Source organism: Aphelocoma coerulescens, chromosome 11, assembly GCF_041296385.1.
Source record: "Aphelocoma coerulescens isolate FSJ_1873_10779 chromosome 11, UR_Acoe_1.0, whole genome shotgun sequence".
Lineage (NCBI taxonomy): Eukaryota > Metazoa > Chordata > Aves > Passeriformes > Corvidae > Aphelocoma > Aphelocoma coerulescens.
The window spans coordinates 5697666-5716735 of record NC_091025.1 but is presented as its reverse complement, the minus strand read 5'-3'; the positions used below and the strand labels follow the sequence as shown (position 1 = coordinate 5716735).

The 19070-nt window shown below is 45.6% G+C and overlaps 1 protein-coding gene across 2 annotated transcripts in view; it reads right to left on the bottom strand.

Annotated features, from left to right (window-relative positions):
* The window catches only part of MAF (MAF bZIP transcription factor), a 184507-nt gene extending 166428 nt beyond the window's left edge, over nt 1-18079 (bottom strand). For both annotated transcript variants that reach the window (XM_069026707.1, XM_069026706.1), the window contains exons 1-2: nt 16208-18079; nt 5607-5673 (exon numbers count right to left, since the gene is read on the bottom strand). In XM_069026707.1, coding sequence (XP_068882808.1) covers nt 5640-5673; nt 16208-17301 — 1128 coding nt within the window. In that variant the 5' untranslated portion in view covers nt 17302-18079 and the 3' untranslated portion in view covers nt 5607-5639. The remainder of the gene's footprint in view (nt 1-5606; nt 5674-16207) is intronic.
* Nucleotides 18080-19070: the final 991 nt, after the last annotated feature.

The window sequence follows — 19070 nt, the reverse complement described above, 5'->3', positions numbered from 1 at the left end:
GAGAGAAGAAAGGGAAGACATGAGCTCAGCCTTACTTCCCAATTTAAACCAGGAATGACCTCAGGGTCAATTTTTCAGAGTATCTCAGATCAATTCAATTCTCACCTCCGCTGCCTACCTGCTAGCAAATGAACTTACTGTGCCTTCCAATAGACAGAAATGACTAAAAGGAAATCGCATTTAGCTGCATCTGAATAACCATGGTTATTAGATGATGTGTGCAGAGGAAAAATTACCATTTCCCTTCTCCTTCTCCTCCTTGTGATTGTCATTCTCACCTCACTGATGATTAAGATGTAGGATGCTCTCACAGATTGTTAATTAGGTGTTAATATCTGCAAGGGGCCACAGCAAGCTCCTACACCTGAGGTCATTTCTCAGAAGTCAGGCTGTCTCCGGTGACAATACCTGTAATTCCCATAGCTAGTTTGATTCCCACTCAACAGCTGGAGCTAGTGTTTCTTTCATGTCTGGTTTCATTTCCTATCTGAAATTATATGAGTGCTAATATCTTTATTATCTTTCCCATAGAAGTGCAATGCTGGAGCATGGCACAGCGTGTTGTTCATAGGCTTTCTTTCCTTTTTCTTTTTTCTCACAGCATTTTCAAAACATTTCAAGCAAAAATCTTTATAGTTAGCAAATTTACAGCTGAGGACTCCATTATGGTTCAGGAGGGGTAGAAGGTAGGAGGGAAACAATAATAATTTGGGGATGGAAGAAAAGAAAAGCTGCACAACTGCTGAATGATAATGGCTCAAACCTTGGGAAAAAAAAGGTAATGGCAGGAAGGAGAGGAATTACAAGGGCAGTGTGACCTCTGCTTGTCTTGCAGGTGCACAGGAGCTATTCCACATATGTGTGTGTACATAGAGGTATTAAAGATATATTGTCTTTAAGAGAGAGAGGGCATATAACTGATTTTGCCTACATTTTGGCACATTCAAAATCAGGGTGAAGTTATGTGCAAATCAGAAAATTGGCATTTCCCAAAGCACCTGATCTTCGTAATCCTGGCCTGGTGCACTCAGGAGACTAAATTCCCATCCCAGTAGAAATGGTGCGTGGGACTTGGGCAACGCCAGTGATTTCTCATCCCAGAGTATGAAGTAAGGTAAATGACAAGTACTTCAATAAACCAGTTTTCATTAAAGAGCTTCAAGGAATATTACAGCTATTTTTTAACTCCCACAAAAGCCTAGAAGGTAAGAATTAATTATCTAGGTTTGTAACTGTGTAAACTGAGATATAAAGAGATCAACGGTAACAGACCTTTAGAAGAAACCCGAGATAACAAGTTTGAAGTGCTTCAGTATTTTGCTGAATCTAGAATCAAATAAGTGGGTCAAAGTCTCACAAGTGAGTCAGACTGTGACTCCCAGCTCCCGGTTTCTTCACTCTCTAAACATTGTGACTATATGTGGAGCCTGAGAAGTAATTTTATATGTGGGATGTTAAATCAGTACTTTTCCTGTCTCATCAATCTCCTGTATTTTGGTACAGTGCGAATCATTTGGTAAGTGGCACAAATTAGAAAACTCAGGAGAGATGTTAAAAATATTGCTTTTTTTTTTTTTTTTAACACTTAAAATCCTTTATTAGAACTAAACAACAGCAAGAACGACATCAACAGAAAATATTTTAGAGCTTGCTCCAAACACAGGGAAAGGTATTACACTGACTTTCCTGAGAGATTTAGGGGAGTAAAAGCTGTTACATATGGCGTATACTTTCTCTTCACTCATAAAGATTCTAGACATTTTCATACTTCAAATTCATAGGAATGAGCTAGAAAGGCATTTGGGGCATAATAAAGTCCTGCTTTTTTTAAACACTTGAAGACTTTTTTTTACCTACGTAAAATGATCTGCAAATTGTATGAAATATGTTTGGGGAGAGGAAAAGGAGGGAGAGAGGTTACTGTGAATTTTTTAATCAAGAATAACATAATGCATCCCATTTGATAAAAAAATATTCTCATTTAGGCTTAATACAGCACATCTGCTTGAAAAATACATACAAGGCTCCCATTGACTGCTGCGGGAAGTTTGCCAATAATATTTCATGGAAGTTATCTTGATATCAGCCTCGGAAAATAAAGACATTTTACAGGGAGTGTTAATTCAACAACGTAAAGTTAAAAATAACTCTCTCACGCACAAAGAAATTTGATTGTTTTTACAGTTCTTAGCTTTAATTTTCAGTTTTATCAGATGTAAAGTCTAGGAATAAAAACAGGATCTAATTTGCAGTGAAGTTGGACAGTTTGATATCACAGGCTATGGCCATGAAAAGAGAAATGATGTCATGAACAACAGACAGACTCAACTGCACATCAAAAATATGCGTGAAGAGTATGAGAATGCAAAAGGTGCTGCACAAAACACAAATCTCTTTTAAAAATGCATGTGCAAATGCAGGAGTAGCAGTGAAAAGTAAGTAAATGTGTATTTTCAGAATGCCATGATTTCCCCTGTGTGAAAGGTCTTAGAAGTAAACTGGAAAAGGAATGGAAAATACATTTCTGTTCTTTACTGCTCCTTATTCTCCCCTTAGTTTCGGTCTCACCCATATGGGGAAATTAGGAAGTAAACTATACTGCAGTGCTATTCATTGCCTGGATGGACATTCCTACTCTAGAATAAGAGTAGATTTTCCTGGTTAATCTATTTTTTTTTTTAAAGCAGTTTAGCTGTACTGGAGAGGGGGGAAATCCACCCTTACTGCCAAATAAGAACATCCATCCAGGGAATTCACAACTCAGCTACCTCTGTATGAGGTCTGTATGAGTTCAGATTTTGCCTTTAATTAGTACAACCTCCCCTGTAGATATTCCCAGTGTGGTGGAAGTGCAGGTCCCAGGAATTCAAGGGAGATTTTACCAAAGCCTGCAGTGGGGCTAGAAGCCCACCCTCTCACCTGGGATGTAGGTAGGATGCAGTTTAGATCCCAGGGTCCATCGTTGCCTCATCCTGCCCCTGGAGCTCTAAAATGTCCTTCAGAGCCTCTTTCAAAACTGAAACATTGTTACACACAGTGATAAAAAACCAACAGATTTTTTTCTTGCCCTTTTTAAGAGAAAGCCCGGCTACAGTTTTTTATGTCAGAAGCAAATTCTACTTTCCAACATCATCATGCTGATCAGGAAATAGAGGGATGTTTTATTCCTGTTGGTTCTGTGACACTGGAGGATGAAAAAGCTCTTCTGCACCAAATAAAATACATTGAGGCACAGTGAAATACACCTGGGGTTACGCATGTGTTGTAAGGGATGTTATCTGGTGCTGCTGGGATCTGGAATAAGACAAAACACAGCCCTTGGAAAATAACAGTTGCTTTGTAAAACACTACAATGGACCCTTCGTGGTATTTTATGGGGTAAAAACTAATTTTGTTGCTGGTAGAACAGTGCATATCATAAACACAAAATTCATCCTGCAGCACTTTGAAAACTCTCAGCAGTCCCACTAGGATGGAGGACATGGAGTGATGCCACCACTGACCTCCACCACTCCTGCTGCTGCCTGAACTGCCAGAGACAATATGGTGAGAACCTCTTAACCAGCAACCACCAAATATTCCAGTCACACTCATGGAATAAATGGCCTTGAAATCCTAAAAGTTTGGCAGAAATAACATCCTTTCTTCAAAGGAGCCAAGTTAGTAAGTCAGACCATGGAGGCTACTGTCCACTACTATAAATGTACAGCCTTAAATTCCCCCAGCCAAGCCACCTCCATGAATATCAAGTGAGCTCTCCTCCAGACAGCGTGGAGGATCGGAGTTTTCATATCTAAGCTTATTATTCCTAATATCACAGAGACACTTCCCTGAATTGTCCTTCTCCTGCCCAAATTCCCCATCTGACCAGATGTCTTTCTCTCTCTTGCTTTCACCTGTCAATCATGTTCACAGCTGAAATTTGATTTCTCTCCCACAAGTAACCTTAGATGAAATATTACCATAGGGGTCAGAACCATCTGAACCTTGCCGTAAAAGTTTGTTAACTCTTCCAAGACCCAAGATTTTTTTTTATTTGCTTAAAAGTAACAGATTTTGCTGCTGGTTGTTTTGGGGTTTTGTTTTGTCTATAATATGTGAAAATATAACCACAAAATACTGAAGGAAGACACAAGGAATTTTCCCAGAGAACAGCAGGCTGAGCAAGTCTTGAGATCACAAGTGTTGATAAGGGAAAAAGATTTCCTTTTTTACTATATGGATAAAATGTGTTATCACTTATTATATCACTTATTTATATAAATCTAATAGTCACATATATGAATTACAGGAAACATGGCAAATTTTCCTATGGGATTATTGAAATTAGAAGTGTTTCCCTAGGAGCAAGTTGATAAAATGTGCTGCACCTTTGCAATTAAAATACACACTTCATGTATTTACTTCAGCTGAATAACAGCTTTACTCTATTCTTCAAAAAAAGCATATTGCACTCTAAGTTTTCACAAAAAAAAACCCCAAAGAAGTGGTCCAGTTTCCCTCTCCTTTACAGTGGTGAAAAACAGAAAAAACATGCAATGCAGGCAAAACCCTATCCAGGGTGTTCCTCAGGGAAGAGGAGTATCAGGCTTAAAATGAAGGTCCTGTAGTGCTCTTTGAGAAAACTATTCCTACAGCCCATACACCATCAAAAACTCCTCTCCGTTTCATTTAATGTACAGGCTAGAGCACCACTTACATTTTCCTCACCCTCATTTAAATTTTAAATAACAAATCTGTTACTTGAATTTATTTGCAAAATTAGCAAATATATCTGTTTTTTTAATTTATTATTTACATTTCTTTTAAAAGATTAAAAAATAAATCTATTATTTAAACAAGCTTAATTCAATGAGCTAATAAAATTCAGCTGTTTCTAACAGCACTTAACCGTTGATCAAAGTGTGGCAGGCTGCATGGCAGCCTGTGTTCTTAACTAAAATAGGAGGTTTTATAAAAAAAATTCACACAGGAATCTGTCATTGCAACCTTGGTGCTCATTTAACCCACTTAGTATTTTTATAGTCAAGGTCAATAAAAATCAGATTCCATGGGAAAAAAAATAAAGTGCCTGTTTGAGTCTAGCAGGGGAAGGGATTGAAAGTTTTAATTCCCACATTTTCATTAGCAGCATATTTTTTAGTCAATGTTGACAGATTGAATGAACATGAATTTCCAGAGGAAAGCAGTGCTGTGAATTAAACTCTATTGTAACTTGTAAGTACTGAAGTCATCTAACACAGACTCATGATTTTCATCAAGATCTGAGGGAGATCTTCAGAAGACCCATCCTTAATCCCTGTAGCTGGTGTCTGAACGCTATCATTTGAAGAAAAAGAAAGAAAACATTTGCAAAGGATTATATATGAGTTGTGGGACACAGGAGAGCTGCCTGGCTGACAAAAGCACAAAGCCCCATCATTGCAAGTGGTTCTTGTAGGCACCTGAAAGTCAGCCTCACCCAAAAGCCCAGGAAACTGCACCACAGCCTGTCACCGGCTCCCCGGGGCTGAGCAAAAAGCACCATCTTAGCAGCAGAAAACAAAGCAATGAAATTACCACCCCTGCTGAAATATGTCAAATTGCTAATGAAGAGGAAAACGTACCTTTTTTTTTTTGACCTCGGGTAACAGGGATTTTCACATCACCGTTGTAGATGATTCTCTCGGGTACCTAATTTAGTAAATATATTAAAATAAACTATTATTAAAAGGAATATTTAACGTTGTAAAGCCTGTCTGTTGTGTCACTATGGTACAGAATAGGACCTTTTATATGCGAATCCTAAACTAAATTTAGAAAGTCTCTTGTACTGTTTATTAACTCTGACTGAGTGAAGGAGAAATGAACACAGTTTGAAGTGAAACATTTCTAGCTCACACATCTAGTATTTACTTCACATTAGTAACAGGAGATTCTTACTGACAAATTACCTTAAAAACATGTATTTTTGCCTCACCAGAGAATATCAGTTTCTAAGATCTGAAAGCATGTAGCTTTCTGTATTTCTTTCTTAGCGATCGTTATTAGCTGCACTAATGTAATTGGCAAAATAATAATCAATTTTTGTACACACTCCATTATTTTCAAGACAGTAGTTTAATAACAAAAGCAGAGCTGTCATTTCCCCCTGTAGTTACTCACACTGTACAAATTCATCCTGTCAACACATATTCAAAATCTAATTTAAAAAAAAAAATTCAACATTGAGTGAATCTTTGTACAATAAGTGAGATAAGTCAGTGAGTCAATCCACATTTCTTAAATATGGACATTTTGTTGTGTCCCTTACAGTCAACTTTCTCTCCCTGAGTGTGCACACGCAGGCATACACACATATTTCCTATGAAGTGCCTGCAGGAATGCTTGAGCTCCATCCATTTATTGTAACCGTGTAGCATAATCAGAGCAAGTCTGATCAACTTGAATAAAAAATAAAAAAGGCAAGACAACCTATAGGTGCTTTTCCAGCATTTTGATTCCACATTAGCTCTGCAGATCTGAAAACAAAAGTGGGTGGCATGTTTAGAGCCAGCTGAATGATCCCTGTCCCACATCCCACCCAAAGGTCCCCACTTGAAAGAACCCCCCCATTGAAATGACCCCACATGCCACTGAAAAATATGTTGCTTTTTGTTTTGTTTTTCACGATTTTTTTAATTTTATTTTTTTTGAGAAAGGGGACAGTGCTTCCATAAATGCAATACTTGGCACCTGGCCCAGGATCTCTAAAAGCAAATGACTCCTGTGGACCTTTGGTGTCATTTTCCTCAGGATGACCTCTCCTTTCATGCCAATCGGTTAATTCATCCTGTTATTAATGCAGGAGGTTGAGGGGAACAGGTACTCAAGCCTCACACCTGAGGAGCATCTAGAAACTGATGTGGTCAGCCTGCTTTTAGTCTTTGCTGTGGCCATCCCTTCCCTAAGCCCACAACCATTCCCAGCACAGCAGACCAGGAACAGGAGGCACCAGCCCTCTTCCACCGACAAGGTGCATGGCTTCACTTAGCAGCTTTATTTAACTATCAGTTTATTAATAAGGAAAGAGTCAGAGACAGCAAGAGAGAGTGAAGGCAGCCAGAGACACGAAGCAGATTTATTAATTTAAGAAGCCTGATCACTTTCCTTCATTTTATCTGACAGAGTTAGTGTAAGACAGTTATACTTCAATAAGTTCTCTACACTACACTGTGCTATTTTAAAAGGATTTCACAATAAAGGAAGCTGAAAGACTGTGCACAGTCTGGAGACCGTATCTGGTGTGACATGAATATAGTATTTTAACCAGATTTAATCTTACAGTATTCCCTCCTCTACAATGACTTTGCAGGAGGAAACCCTACGGAAAGGAAAATCTGTTCATCCCACACCACAGAACACTGAATCGCATTGCAGACTCCAGCAGCCCTTCCTACATATTAAAATGCTTTCATCAGGGAATTTGGAAGCAGTTAAGTTGGGGGGAAGGGGTGGGAAAGGAAAAAAAAATACTAGGTCTTGTTTGGTTCAATTTTGGGCTCATTTTTATTGTCACTAATGTTTCACTGTCACGGCTCTCAGCGCTTGAGGGAGCAGGGGCTGTTTGCAGTGGACACACCTCAGCTTTGGAAGACAATACCAACAAACACTGATTCCATCCCCTTCAGCAGTGACATCCCACTGCCAAGGCCTTGGCAAGAACTTTTGTATCAAAATTGGAGAAGCAGGGTTCAGGCTGCAGGAAAGGGAATCTGCCTGCTTTCTACAGAAGAGGGCTTTAAGCTTAATCATATACACATTCCGAGGTACATCCACATAGACTTGTGAAACTCAGCCTCGGCAAACGCCATTCCCCGTACTTCAGATTCTTTAAAAGCCATGAAATGTAAATCCTGCCTGCTCCCATTCTTGCTCCCTGCAGAGAACTCAAGGCCTGATCCAAAAAAGTCATTTAAAAAGCTCCCTTTGATTGCAGTCGGGTTCAGATTTGTCTCTGTGTGAGCACGGGCATAAAGGAAAAAGAAAGGAAGGAAGGAAAGGGGGAAAATTCAAGAATTAGAAAAGAAAAAAAAAGAAAAAAATAAGAAAGAAAAAGAACGAGAGAGAGAATAGAAAAGGAAAAAGAAAGAGATAAGAATGAAGAGGGAAAAGGAAAAGAAAATGGGAAAGGAAAAGAAAAAAGGGAAGGAAAAGGAAAAGGAAAAGGAAAAGGAAAAGGAAAAGGAAAAGGAAAAGGAAAAGGAAAAGGAAAAGGAAAAGGAAAAGGAAAAGGAAAAGGAAAAGGAAAAGGAAAAGGAAAAGAAGAAATTGGAAACACCGTGACCAAACCCGAGGGAAGTGCTCTGTGGACATACCTAGGACCGGGCGGCCCGCGGGAGCCGCCGGGTGCCAACCGGAGCTCCGCTCGGGATGCGCGGACCGACGGATCCATAGTTCCGCCCAGACACCCCTTTTGTTGCAGGGATGAGATTTAGAGAAAAACAAACAAGAAACAAACAAACGCCGGATGCGGTCCTCACCTTCCCTCCCCCCCGGGCGGCCGGGCCTGCCCCCCGTACCTAGCTGAGGTGGGACCCGCGGCTGGGCGGCCTCTGCAGCCCACGGGGCCGGGGGCTCTGCCCGGGAGCAGGGGCTGTGCAGGGGCCGGGGGCTGTGCAGGGGCCGGGGGCTGTGCACGGGGCCAGGGCCTGTGCCCGGGCCGGGGGCTGTGCCTGGGATCTGGGGCTGTGCCTGGGATCTGGGGCTGTGCACGGGGCCAGGGGCTGTGCCTGGGATCTGGGGCTATGCCCGGGGCAGGGCTGTGCCGGGGACAGGGCTGTGCCGGGGACAGGGCTGTGCCGGGGGCAGGGCTGGGCCGGGGCAGGGCTCTGCCCGGGGGCAGAGCTGCGCAGGCGGCGGGGGCTGTGCCCGGGGCCAGGGGCTGGGGCCGGCTGTGCCCCTGGACGTGGCGGCCCGGCCGGGCCGGGCTCAGGGCAGCCCCCGAGGGGGCCCGGCCGCCCCTCGAGCTACCCCGCCGGCCGCGGCCCCCGTACCGTGAGGGACGAGGAGCGGCTGCATCCCTGCACAGACTGTCCCGGACCGGGGCGTTCTGGAGCTGCTGGAAGCAGGGATGTGAAAATCCGTGCCAGAACCCTCCCCAGTGCTGCTGCTCCCCCGGCCGAGGTAGATGCCGGGCTGGCGGCAGGGAGGCAAAGGCGTGTGGGCACTTAGATCTGCCGACACCCTGCTGTCCCCACACCCTGCAGCCTTTCGGGGACACCCAGATTTAGCGCAAACCCCAAGGGCTGTGGGTCAGGGAGACGCCAGAGCCTCCACTGGAACAGGGCATTGAGGCTCAACGCCTCCGTCCACAGCCATCAGCACCTCTGCTGTATCAGGACAAGCTAAGGGAACATTGCTCAGGACCGTGGGTCTTCATGAATTAACAATTGAGAGCAGCACCCAGGGACACTCCATCCTCTACCCCCGCTGGAAACTTGAGGACACTGCTCGATTTGTCATTTACTGGGTATTTTTTTTCTGCACAGTGGAGAAACACCACTTCTAGCAAACTTCTGGTCTTGCTTTGATTTCTTCTATGTAAGATGTCGAATAGAGATGCATTACAAAACAATAACATTTATTAATTAAAAAAAAAAAAAAAAAGAAAATAATGTCACAAAGTCCACAGAGCTTCAAACTAAGCAAGGAGAGAGGCAGGGCAAGCTCCGTCCTCATCACTCACTGCACCATGATTATAGGCCTGCACACTTCGCTGTGCGTCGGAAGTGACACAGTTTTAAAAGCCAGAATTTGGAGGGAAAATAGCGTGTACAGCAATAGTGAACGAAAATGATCATTTCAGAGAGCGCTGAAATACAGGCAGCGAGCATTGAGGACACGGTGATGTTGTCACACTGTGCCGGGTCAGCCCGATACGGTGATAGATAGCTCGGGATGGAACTGCCTGTCTGCCAACTACAGCCTCACAGATCCCTGGCCTTTTGCTTTTCACTTGAAAAGTTAAGTCACATCCTGGACTATTTTTGCATTGTGTTGGCTTAGAGCTCACAAATCTAAATGCACTCAGCCCTCAGAGTGACAAATGTTATTCTCAGTCCTCCCCCGCAATTTCAGGCAGTCAAGAATTAGATGCAGCAGAGTGTACAGTATTTTAATCTATTGATTTGTACCTGCTATGCCCAAAAAAATTCATTAGAGGAGCCTTAAAATTATGAAGTGGTTCAATGCTCCGCTCCCTCCCAAAAAGACGAGTTCTTTCTTGGCCGCTCACCTCTGCCACGTTCTGGGGTGTGCTATATCGTGTTATTCATACCGAGACCTGCACTTGAAACAGACATCTGAAGCATTTGGTTACAGACAGTGTGTGTGTGTGTGTGTGTGTGTACGAGCAGGACTGGTTTTTGTCAGAGCTGAGCAAACAAAATCTATCCCACTCTCCATAGCCCCCGGAATGCCCAAGCCTCATGGCAGCCCCTCACAACACAGCGATTTGGAAAGAGGGAGGGGGAAAAGTGTATTAAAAAAATCTTAATTCCTAACATTGAAGTATGTAGGATTTTTTTTCCTGCATGAAATTTTAAATTCAGCCATATGAACAGGTGTCAGAAACAGTGGGTCCATTTAGCTCCTCTGATGATCGGAGTAATAAATATAGAGGATTTCCTTTCAACAGAGCACATGCTGAAATGACACCAATGTAGTTCTGGCATCTGAGCAGATAATTCTGATATATGCATCATTTCCTCCCTAAATCCAGGAAGCAGCTACACTCTCTATCTGATATTAGTATATTATGTCAAACAGAAATTGGTATTAAAATTATGAATGATTCTAGATCAAGAACTTCCTACACACTACGCAGAGGAAGGGGGAGGAAACAGCTGCAGAAAAGCTTTCAGAAGGGAAAAGAAAAGAAAGAGCTGGGAAAGTTCATTTTTTAAACTAAAGATTTGCTGCCATGTTTCACGTGGGGGGAGTTTTCAAGTGACATTTTGATTCAGCGCTGGCGTTTTTGTTTTAAAAGGGTGAAGAAGACTTTCTAATAAATAGAAGCTCTCCCCGCTCAGTTTGCAAACGTGCACTTCTCGCTGCATGCCTAGGGAGAAATTGTTCAGGAAATAAATATGCTCTGGTGTGACCGGGATATTTCCCTCTTCTCCCGTCTTTTTCTTAGGATGCAGTCCAGGATGACATTTCTCAGGCAGGGAAAATGCTGCAGCAAAACCAAAAAATACTCTAGGACTCTGCTCAGCAGAAGCCTGGAGGCTGGGCAGGAGAGGATTGTGTTTCATTTTAGGGGGTGGAAATAAAAAAGGCTTAGGGGCAAGGTGGGCTGGGGAGGGAGGAGGAGGCTAAGCCCCAGTGCACACCATTTCCCAGCCAGCAAAGGGCCGCTGTCTGTGCACGTATCTGCTGTCACATGAAAGTTCTTTGTAATGTAGTTAATAAATGGGAAAGCACTACAGGACTATGGGAAAAATAGGATGATGTTAGTGATGTGCAGATTAAGACCATGCACACCTTTTGACACCTGAGTGCCTGGCTCAGGCAGCATTCCCCGTTTTTTACCTGGGGGAGAACAGTGGGATCCTGCTCCCCTTTGAAATCCCCAGGGATTGCACCTCCGAGTTCAATGGGAGCAGGATTGAGGCCAGAGTCAAGCAAGGGGTGATTAATGAATGTAGGTTATTCAGAGCAGAGCGGTTCCAATTAGTCTTCAGCAAGCAGTCCTGCGGCAAAGGTGGGCGCTCCCCTGCAATGACTCATACAGAGAACCCCAATAATCACTTTGCTTTAGTGAATATTAAAATGTGTACCTAATTTTTTTCTCCTTCAGTTGGCGTGTTTCAGGCTGAAATTCAAGTGCAGCCTGAGGAAGGCTGCGTTGTTTTTTTTTAATTTGCAAAGCAAGATTGTAATTACAATGCCAAACTGGAAGAAAGCTTTTTTCCCCTCTCAAGTTGGGGGTGTGATGGGAATTTTCCCTTTGTCACTCTGTTCTAGGAAGTCTATTTCTAGGAAGGTTTTCTCTTATCTCTCAAATCATTCAAATAGGATGTTTGATATTTTTCCTCTGAGAAAGAAGGTACTTCAGGGAGGCAGCAGTGCTCTCCTTGCTCTTCACTACTCAGTCAATTCACAGTACTTTTAAAATCCTATTGCCTATTCCTAACTTTGCCTGCAAGGAAGCCAGAAGCGACAGCGGGGTGTGAGGATGAGGCTGGACCAGAAGTGGTCCTGCTCCGGGCAGCTTGGGGTTCTGTGCTCCCTTGGGGGTTGCAGTACCACTTCAGCGGGGGTTCTGCTGATGACAGGCTTTGTCCCTTCCATTCCTTGCTCTCAGCACAGGCAGCAGCAAAGCTTCTAACAAAGCAAAAACACCTGGGCATTGGTAAAGGCTCAGTCAGGGAAGGGAAGGTGGGAGACAAATAACAAGCAGCCTTGTCTTTATGAGAAGAGATAATTCCCAGCTTGGCCAATAGCAACCAGTTTACCCACAGATTACACATTAACCAGAAAATGGAACTCGAATTAACCAGAATCTGGAGCTTGAACCATTACTCAAACCCTGGTGAAACAGCAGGTCAGATGCCAAAGGGCAGGTTGGTGCCCCGGCACTGGGGAGGGGTGAGACACAGCATCGGCTCCAGAGACCAAGCCACTGCTGTCACCAACAGAAAGGCTGGTGTCCATCCCTGCCAAAGGGACCTCAGCAGGAGCAGAGTGACCTCCAGCACCAGCCACTGCCCACTGACACAGGCTCTCGTGGGTACAGGTGCTGCAGGGGGACTCAGAGATACACCTTGACCTTGCAGCTCGACCCTCAACAGGGGCTGGACCAGCTGGGCAGAGGGATGACAACAGATCCTCTCCCTTCAAGGCCACCAGCACCCGGGATGGATGACCTTATTGCTGGGAATAAGTGGCACCAGCAGCAGGGGGGAAAAACATAAAGGAAAAGAAAAAAGTGTTTGGTTTATGAGCCTGGGTCTGGAGATAAACCTCCCATCCTGGAGAGGCTGGAGCATCCTTCGGAGAGGCCTCTGCCTCTCACCTAAACCGGGCAGATAATCCCATTCAGAGAGCAGGACAGCACTCTGCCAACGGACACTGGAGGCTCTCAGGGAAAGGTGGCTTTAAATGCACTGGGTCGAGGGTTTGAGGAGCCTTTCAAAGTTGAAATGCCCTTTGACATGGAGAACTGCAGTGAAGAGGGGCTCAGAGACCTGAATGTTTTTAGCACATTAACCTTTGGGATTGATTGTTTAGAACAGATAATTCTCAAAAGTTGGAGGAAGTCCTTTGGCTTTTTTTTTTCTCCACTCCTCAGCTCTCTCTGGACTTTCTAAGGCCTGTAGCAAAAGAAAAAGCAACAAAACAAAACAAAACAAAAACCCCAAAACAACAAAAAAATATCCACAGGGTAAACAAAAGAAAAAAGAGGGGTAAAAAAGCAAAGGAAAAAAAAAGGAGGCAGTATGGACCAAAATGGTAAGAAATCTTTTGATCTAGCATTAAGTGGCTCTGTGATAAGCCAAGCCTGATGCAGTGTCATCTCTTACTAGAGACAGGCATGCTTAGCTGGGATCAGATGATAAGAGGATGTGAAGTCTTCTCTTTCACTTCACTCCATCATTAAACAACCAAAATACAGGGCCATATCGTGTCATCAGGTTTTTAAGCAGACCTCCCCTTTGAGATCTCCTAGAACTTGGTGGGATGATCTGAGTCACTGAAACTGCCCTCACTGCACTACTGAGAAGTCAGAAGCAGCACCTGAGAGCTCACATTTTTCATCTACCTGAGAGAGAACTTGAGTTCTAGTGGGTGACAATTTTCTGTTTTACACGAAGCTACCATTGTCCTTCTCCCCTCCTGAACATTATCGAGTCCAGCTCTTGGGTCAGCATCGCCCCTTCGGCAGGCAGCACACTGAAATACTGCGCTGGGAGTTATGGAACTTTAAACTACAGACTAAGAAACTGAGTACGGAATCAAAAAAATGCAGTTTATTATTGTAGATTATTCTCTCTTTTGATATAACCATAGAGTTGAAAATGAAAGAAAAGCACATAGGAACATCACACGTGGTTAGTTAGTAACTCAAGATATAAAACAATTTTGCACAGCAAAATATGTAAAAGAAAAAGTAACTGACAAGATTTTTTTATATTTATTGTGGTAAGATTTACTTTCCATTTTTTTTTTAAAAGACAGGATATCAGTCCCTGAAAATAAAATTTACTGATTATTGCCTTTAAAACTGTGGAATTTTTGAAGTTACAGAAAATCCAGTTCTGCACCACAATACAACTGTAAAAAAATCTGCATCATTTTAAAACTGTGCAGTAATGCCATCTTTATAACTGCATAAATTGTATTAGCGTTCTAAACAGGTTCGTAATTTTTTTTTGTTGTTTTTGTATTATATGCTTGCAGGTTATATCTTAGTGCAATTCAGTCCCAAATACTTCAATTTTGAAAAAAAAAAAAAAAAAACAACAAAAACAACCCATACATTTTTAATGTAAAATACCCCTATAGATATAAACAGGGGTGCCTCCCCCTTTTAATACTTTGGTTTTCAAATACAGTCAGTGGTATAGCAAGGACTACATATACCCAACTTATATTTAAGTTGCAAGCACATGCTGCATAAACTACTTTTTAAAACAGTCCCGTTGCAAATTCTACCCCCCTTTACATCACGACAGTAAACAATTTAGTGCATCAATCTTTAAAAAAAAAAATCTACATCTAAACAGACCTAACTCTTTCGAATTTATCTATAACATTCCTTTATCTGTAGCATACATTTTAACTGGGCTAACAGATGACAGAAACTAGAATTAAATTATATACTAGGAACCCAGAGCATTCCACATTTGACAATGACCAAATGCAAAAGAAAAAAAAAAATGGGGCAGATCACTTGAAATTAATTTTAGACTGTTTTTAGGCAACAGCATGGTTTCAATGTCCCCCCCAAGTGGGATGTGAATTTTGTTTTTGAACATCTTTCCAAAGTTCCTTCTATGTTTTGTTTTATTTTTTAAATTTATTTTGCCACATTAGGTTACCAAAATCCATTCTGGCAGGTTTTTTGAGAGGGAATGCTTCAGTGCATTTAAAAGGAAGTCTGAAGTTTTGAGTAACTCAAAGCAGTTTTAGAGCAGATGCAAACTTTAATGGGAGGAAGAGGAGGAGGAAGATCAAAGGTTGCACTTTTTTGCTTTCAACCCAAAAAAGTGATGAGGCAATAAAACAAAAGGATGAATGCCATGCCATAATAGTCTCCAAAAGTCCATTTCCAAGCAAAAGAAAAAAAAAATAATTATACCGTACATGACCAGCATGCAGGGCTTTTTATTAATATAATGTCTCTTTTTCATAGTCTTTCGAAACAGTTATAGTTCATTGTTGCTAAGACAAAATAGCAAGCGTAATGCATGAGATGAGTATGGGATTCTAATGGCAGACTAAAGTCTCACATTTGGCAGATTAAGGCCAAAACTCACATGAACACACCAAAGGTTGATGCAGGCTTGATTTTGGCAGATTGATCTAGGCATATCTCTAGTTTTGCACAACAACGCTAAAAACTGATGGAACTCAGCAAGCTGGAGTCTAAAATTTTCACCTTTTTTTTTTGTATTTTTTTGTTTTGTTTATTTTTTTATTTTTTTATTTTATTTTTCTTTTTGCAAAGCTCAAATCTCATATGAAGAACTCAGGATGGCAAAAAAAAAATCTGACTTTTTGGACACAGCAAGCTCAAAAGAAATAACCTCATGAACTTAAAAATATATATATAATGTGGATGGCAGGTTTCAAAGAAGAGCAAGCTTCATATGAAGAACTGAGTTGGTGGCGAGTTGGATCTTTCAAATTAAAAAAAAAAATAACACAACAGCAAGCCCCCACAAAAAATAAAAATAATAATAATAATAATAATAATAAACAGAAAGGAAACTCATGTAGAACTTTAGGTTGGCCAACACGGAGCCAGCCCACCTTAAAAAGAAAAAAAAACCAAAAACCAACCCAAAAAACAACTTTGTTTTAAAATTGTTTTGAGTTTTTTGTTGTTTTTTTTTTTTTTTTTAAAAAAAAAAAAAAAGGTAATAGAAGGTGGCAAGCGGGGTTGTGGCTCTAGCAAAGCCCCCAACAACAACTCACACGGAGAACTTTTAGTTAAGGTGGCAAGGCTGTGGGAACTCACATGAAAAACTCTGGAGAGGAAGGGTTGTCGCTGCTGGATCCGTTTTCTCTGAAGCCATTGCTGACCAGCTTCTCGTACTTTTCCTTGTAGGCGTCCCTCTCCCGGACCAGCCTGGAGATCTCCTGCTTTAGGTGCTCCACTTGCTGCAGCAGCTGGTTCTTCTCCGACTCCAGGACGTGCCGCTGCTGGACCCTCTTGAAGCGGCAGGACTGGGCATAGCCCCTGTTTTTGAGGGTCCTCCTCTTCTGCTTCAGCCGGATCACCTCTTCCTTGCTGACGCCCCGCAGCTGCCGGTTCAGCTCCCGCACCGACATGGTCACCAGCTGCTCGTCGGAGAAGCGGTCGTCGAAGTGGAGGCCGCCGCCGCCGCCGCCGCCGCCGCCGTGGTGCGGGTGGTGCAGCCCCCCGGCGCCGCCGCCGCCGCCGCCGCCGCCGCCGCCGCCGGTGCCGGAGCCGGCGGCCGAGGAGGCGGAGGAGGGCGGCGCGCTGCCCGGCGCCGCGGCGTGGGGGTGCCCGCCGCCGCCGCCGCCGCCGCCGCCGCCGCCGTGATGCGGGTGGTGGTGGTGGTGGTGGTAGTGGGGCGCGCCGCCCTGCGCCGCCGCCGCGGCGATCACCGCCGACACCACGGCGGCCGCCGAGCCCATCTCCTCGGCCGGCACGGAGCCGCCGGCGGCCGCGGCCAGCTGCTGCCCTCTAGCATAGCCATCGAAGGCGCCGGGCAGCGGGTGGTGGCTGCTGTTGATCAGCGCCTCCACCGCGTCCTCGGGGCTGAAGCCCAGCGCCTCCGGGTTGAGCTGCTGCGGGTACCCCGTCATCCAGTAGTAGTCTTCCAGGTGGGTCTTCTGGTCGGAGCCGGAGCCGGGGCTGGGCGCCGAGAAGCTGGGGGACGGGGGCACGGAGCTGCAGGGCGTGCTCATCGGGGTGGAGGAGAGCGATCCCCCGGCGATCAGGCGGCCGCACTGGCTGATAATGCGATCGGTCTCCACCGGCTCCTTTTTCACTTCAAACTTCATCAGATCGAAGTCATTAACATATTCCATGGCCAGGGGACTGGTGGGCAGGTCGGAGCTGCTCATCGCCAGCTCTGATGCCATCCTTTTGCTGCCGAGAGTCCTCCAGAAAGGGTGCGCTCCGGGAGCGAGGGGGCTGCTCTGAGTCGCCACCGGGTGAGCCAGCTTGATTTTTGGCGAGCTCCGCTCCGCTCTCCTGCTCTGCCTCCGCTCCGGTCCGCCCCGGCGGCTCCTCTCCCGCTCCGCGTTATCCCTCGCAGAGGCTCCGCTGATGCATCAGAGCGCGGGGCTCTCGCTATTCGCCTTTTGCATAGAGGTTTTTTTTTTTTTTTTCCTCCTCTCTCCCTCCCTTCTCTCTCTCTCGCTCTCTTTCGCAGCTCGCGAACCGCAGCTGGAAGTGTTAGCTGGTGTTGTTGCGAGTAAATTTGTTGTTGTTGTTGTTGTTTTGTTTTGTTATTTTTAACACTTCATGGTGCCTTTCCTCTGGGCTCTCTCATGCAAAGTGCAGAGCGAGGAGAGAGGTTCATCGGGGGAGGGAGCAGGGAAAGAGAGCGAAGGCAAAAAAAAAAAAAAAAAAGAAAAAAAAAAGTCTGTATCGCAACCAAAATAATAATAAGAGTTAAAAAAAAAGGAGAGAGAGAGAGAGGGAAAAAAACCTCGGCCTCAAAGCTACAGCAAGAAGATGAAAAATATTTAAAGGTTTGATCCGGCAGGAGAGTTTAAAGCATTGCGGAGTTTTATAGCGCCCGTGACGTCAGGCGGGACACAGGCTCGGGGCCGGGCCAATGGGCGCGCGCCGCCCGGCCTCATTAGCATAAGAGTATAGCGACAGGGAAACTTTGCGGGCTGTCAGTCAGGGCTCAGCTGACTGTCAGCGCCCGCTTAACCCCCTCCTGGCCGCCGGCACCGCGCCTCGCCTCGGCTTGGCTCGGCTCGGCTCGGCTCGGCCACCGCCGGCCCGCTCCGCCCGACCGCACCGCGCCGTGCGCGCCCGCGGGCGAGCGCCCTGCCCCGGGGCGGGCTGCCCCGGAGCTGCCCCGGAGCTGCCCCGAGCCCGGCCCGGCACCCGAGGGCGCGGGGGAACTCCGTGCGGCCGCGACCAGGGAGGGGGAGCGCCGGGCGCGGTACCGCGGGGGGACCCGGCAGCGCCCGGGTGGGAGCGGGCAGCGCGGAGGCAGCGCGGGGCTCCGCCGTGCCCGGCGCGGGTACCTGCGGGCGGGCGGGCGGCCCTTCCCCCGTGCCGGCCGCGGGTCATCGCTCCGCTCCCCCGCAGCGCCCCGGTCACTTATTGATTATTTTCTAACGGGGACGGGGCATCGATCCCTCCATCCCCCACTCCCGCGCGGAGGTGCGAGAGCCCCGCAAGTTTGCAAACCCCGCGCTCCCCCCACCCTCCCCTGTCGCCGCACTCGGCGTGTCGGCCAGGACTAATTAATTTAATACATTTAGAACTAATTGTATTTACTTTCGCCTCCCCCCCAGCCCCCCTTCACCTCCGGGAGGGGGCTGGGGCCGGTCCGGGGGCCGAGGAGCGGCGGCGGCTGGAGCGGAGCGGCGGAGCGGCTCGGTTCGAACCTCGACAGCGCCATCTCTCGTCCACAGGTCAGTGCCGAGCGGCGGGACGGGATGGGACAGGACGGGACAGGACAGGACGGGCCCCCGCGTCGTGTCCCGCCCGCCCCCGCAGCCACCGCGGTCCCGCCCGGCCCCGGCTGCGCCCGCCGCGGGCCGCGGAGACCCGCAGCCTCCGGGGCTGCCAGGCTCGATTTTCCGACCGGGCTTTATGGGAATATCGATAGAATTAAAGTTACTTGTAATTCCGTGATAAATGAGATGTCTCTAGTAAGTAAGAT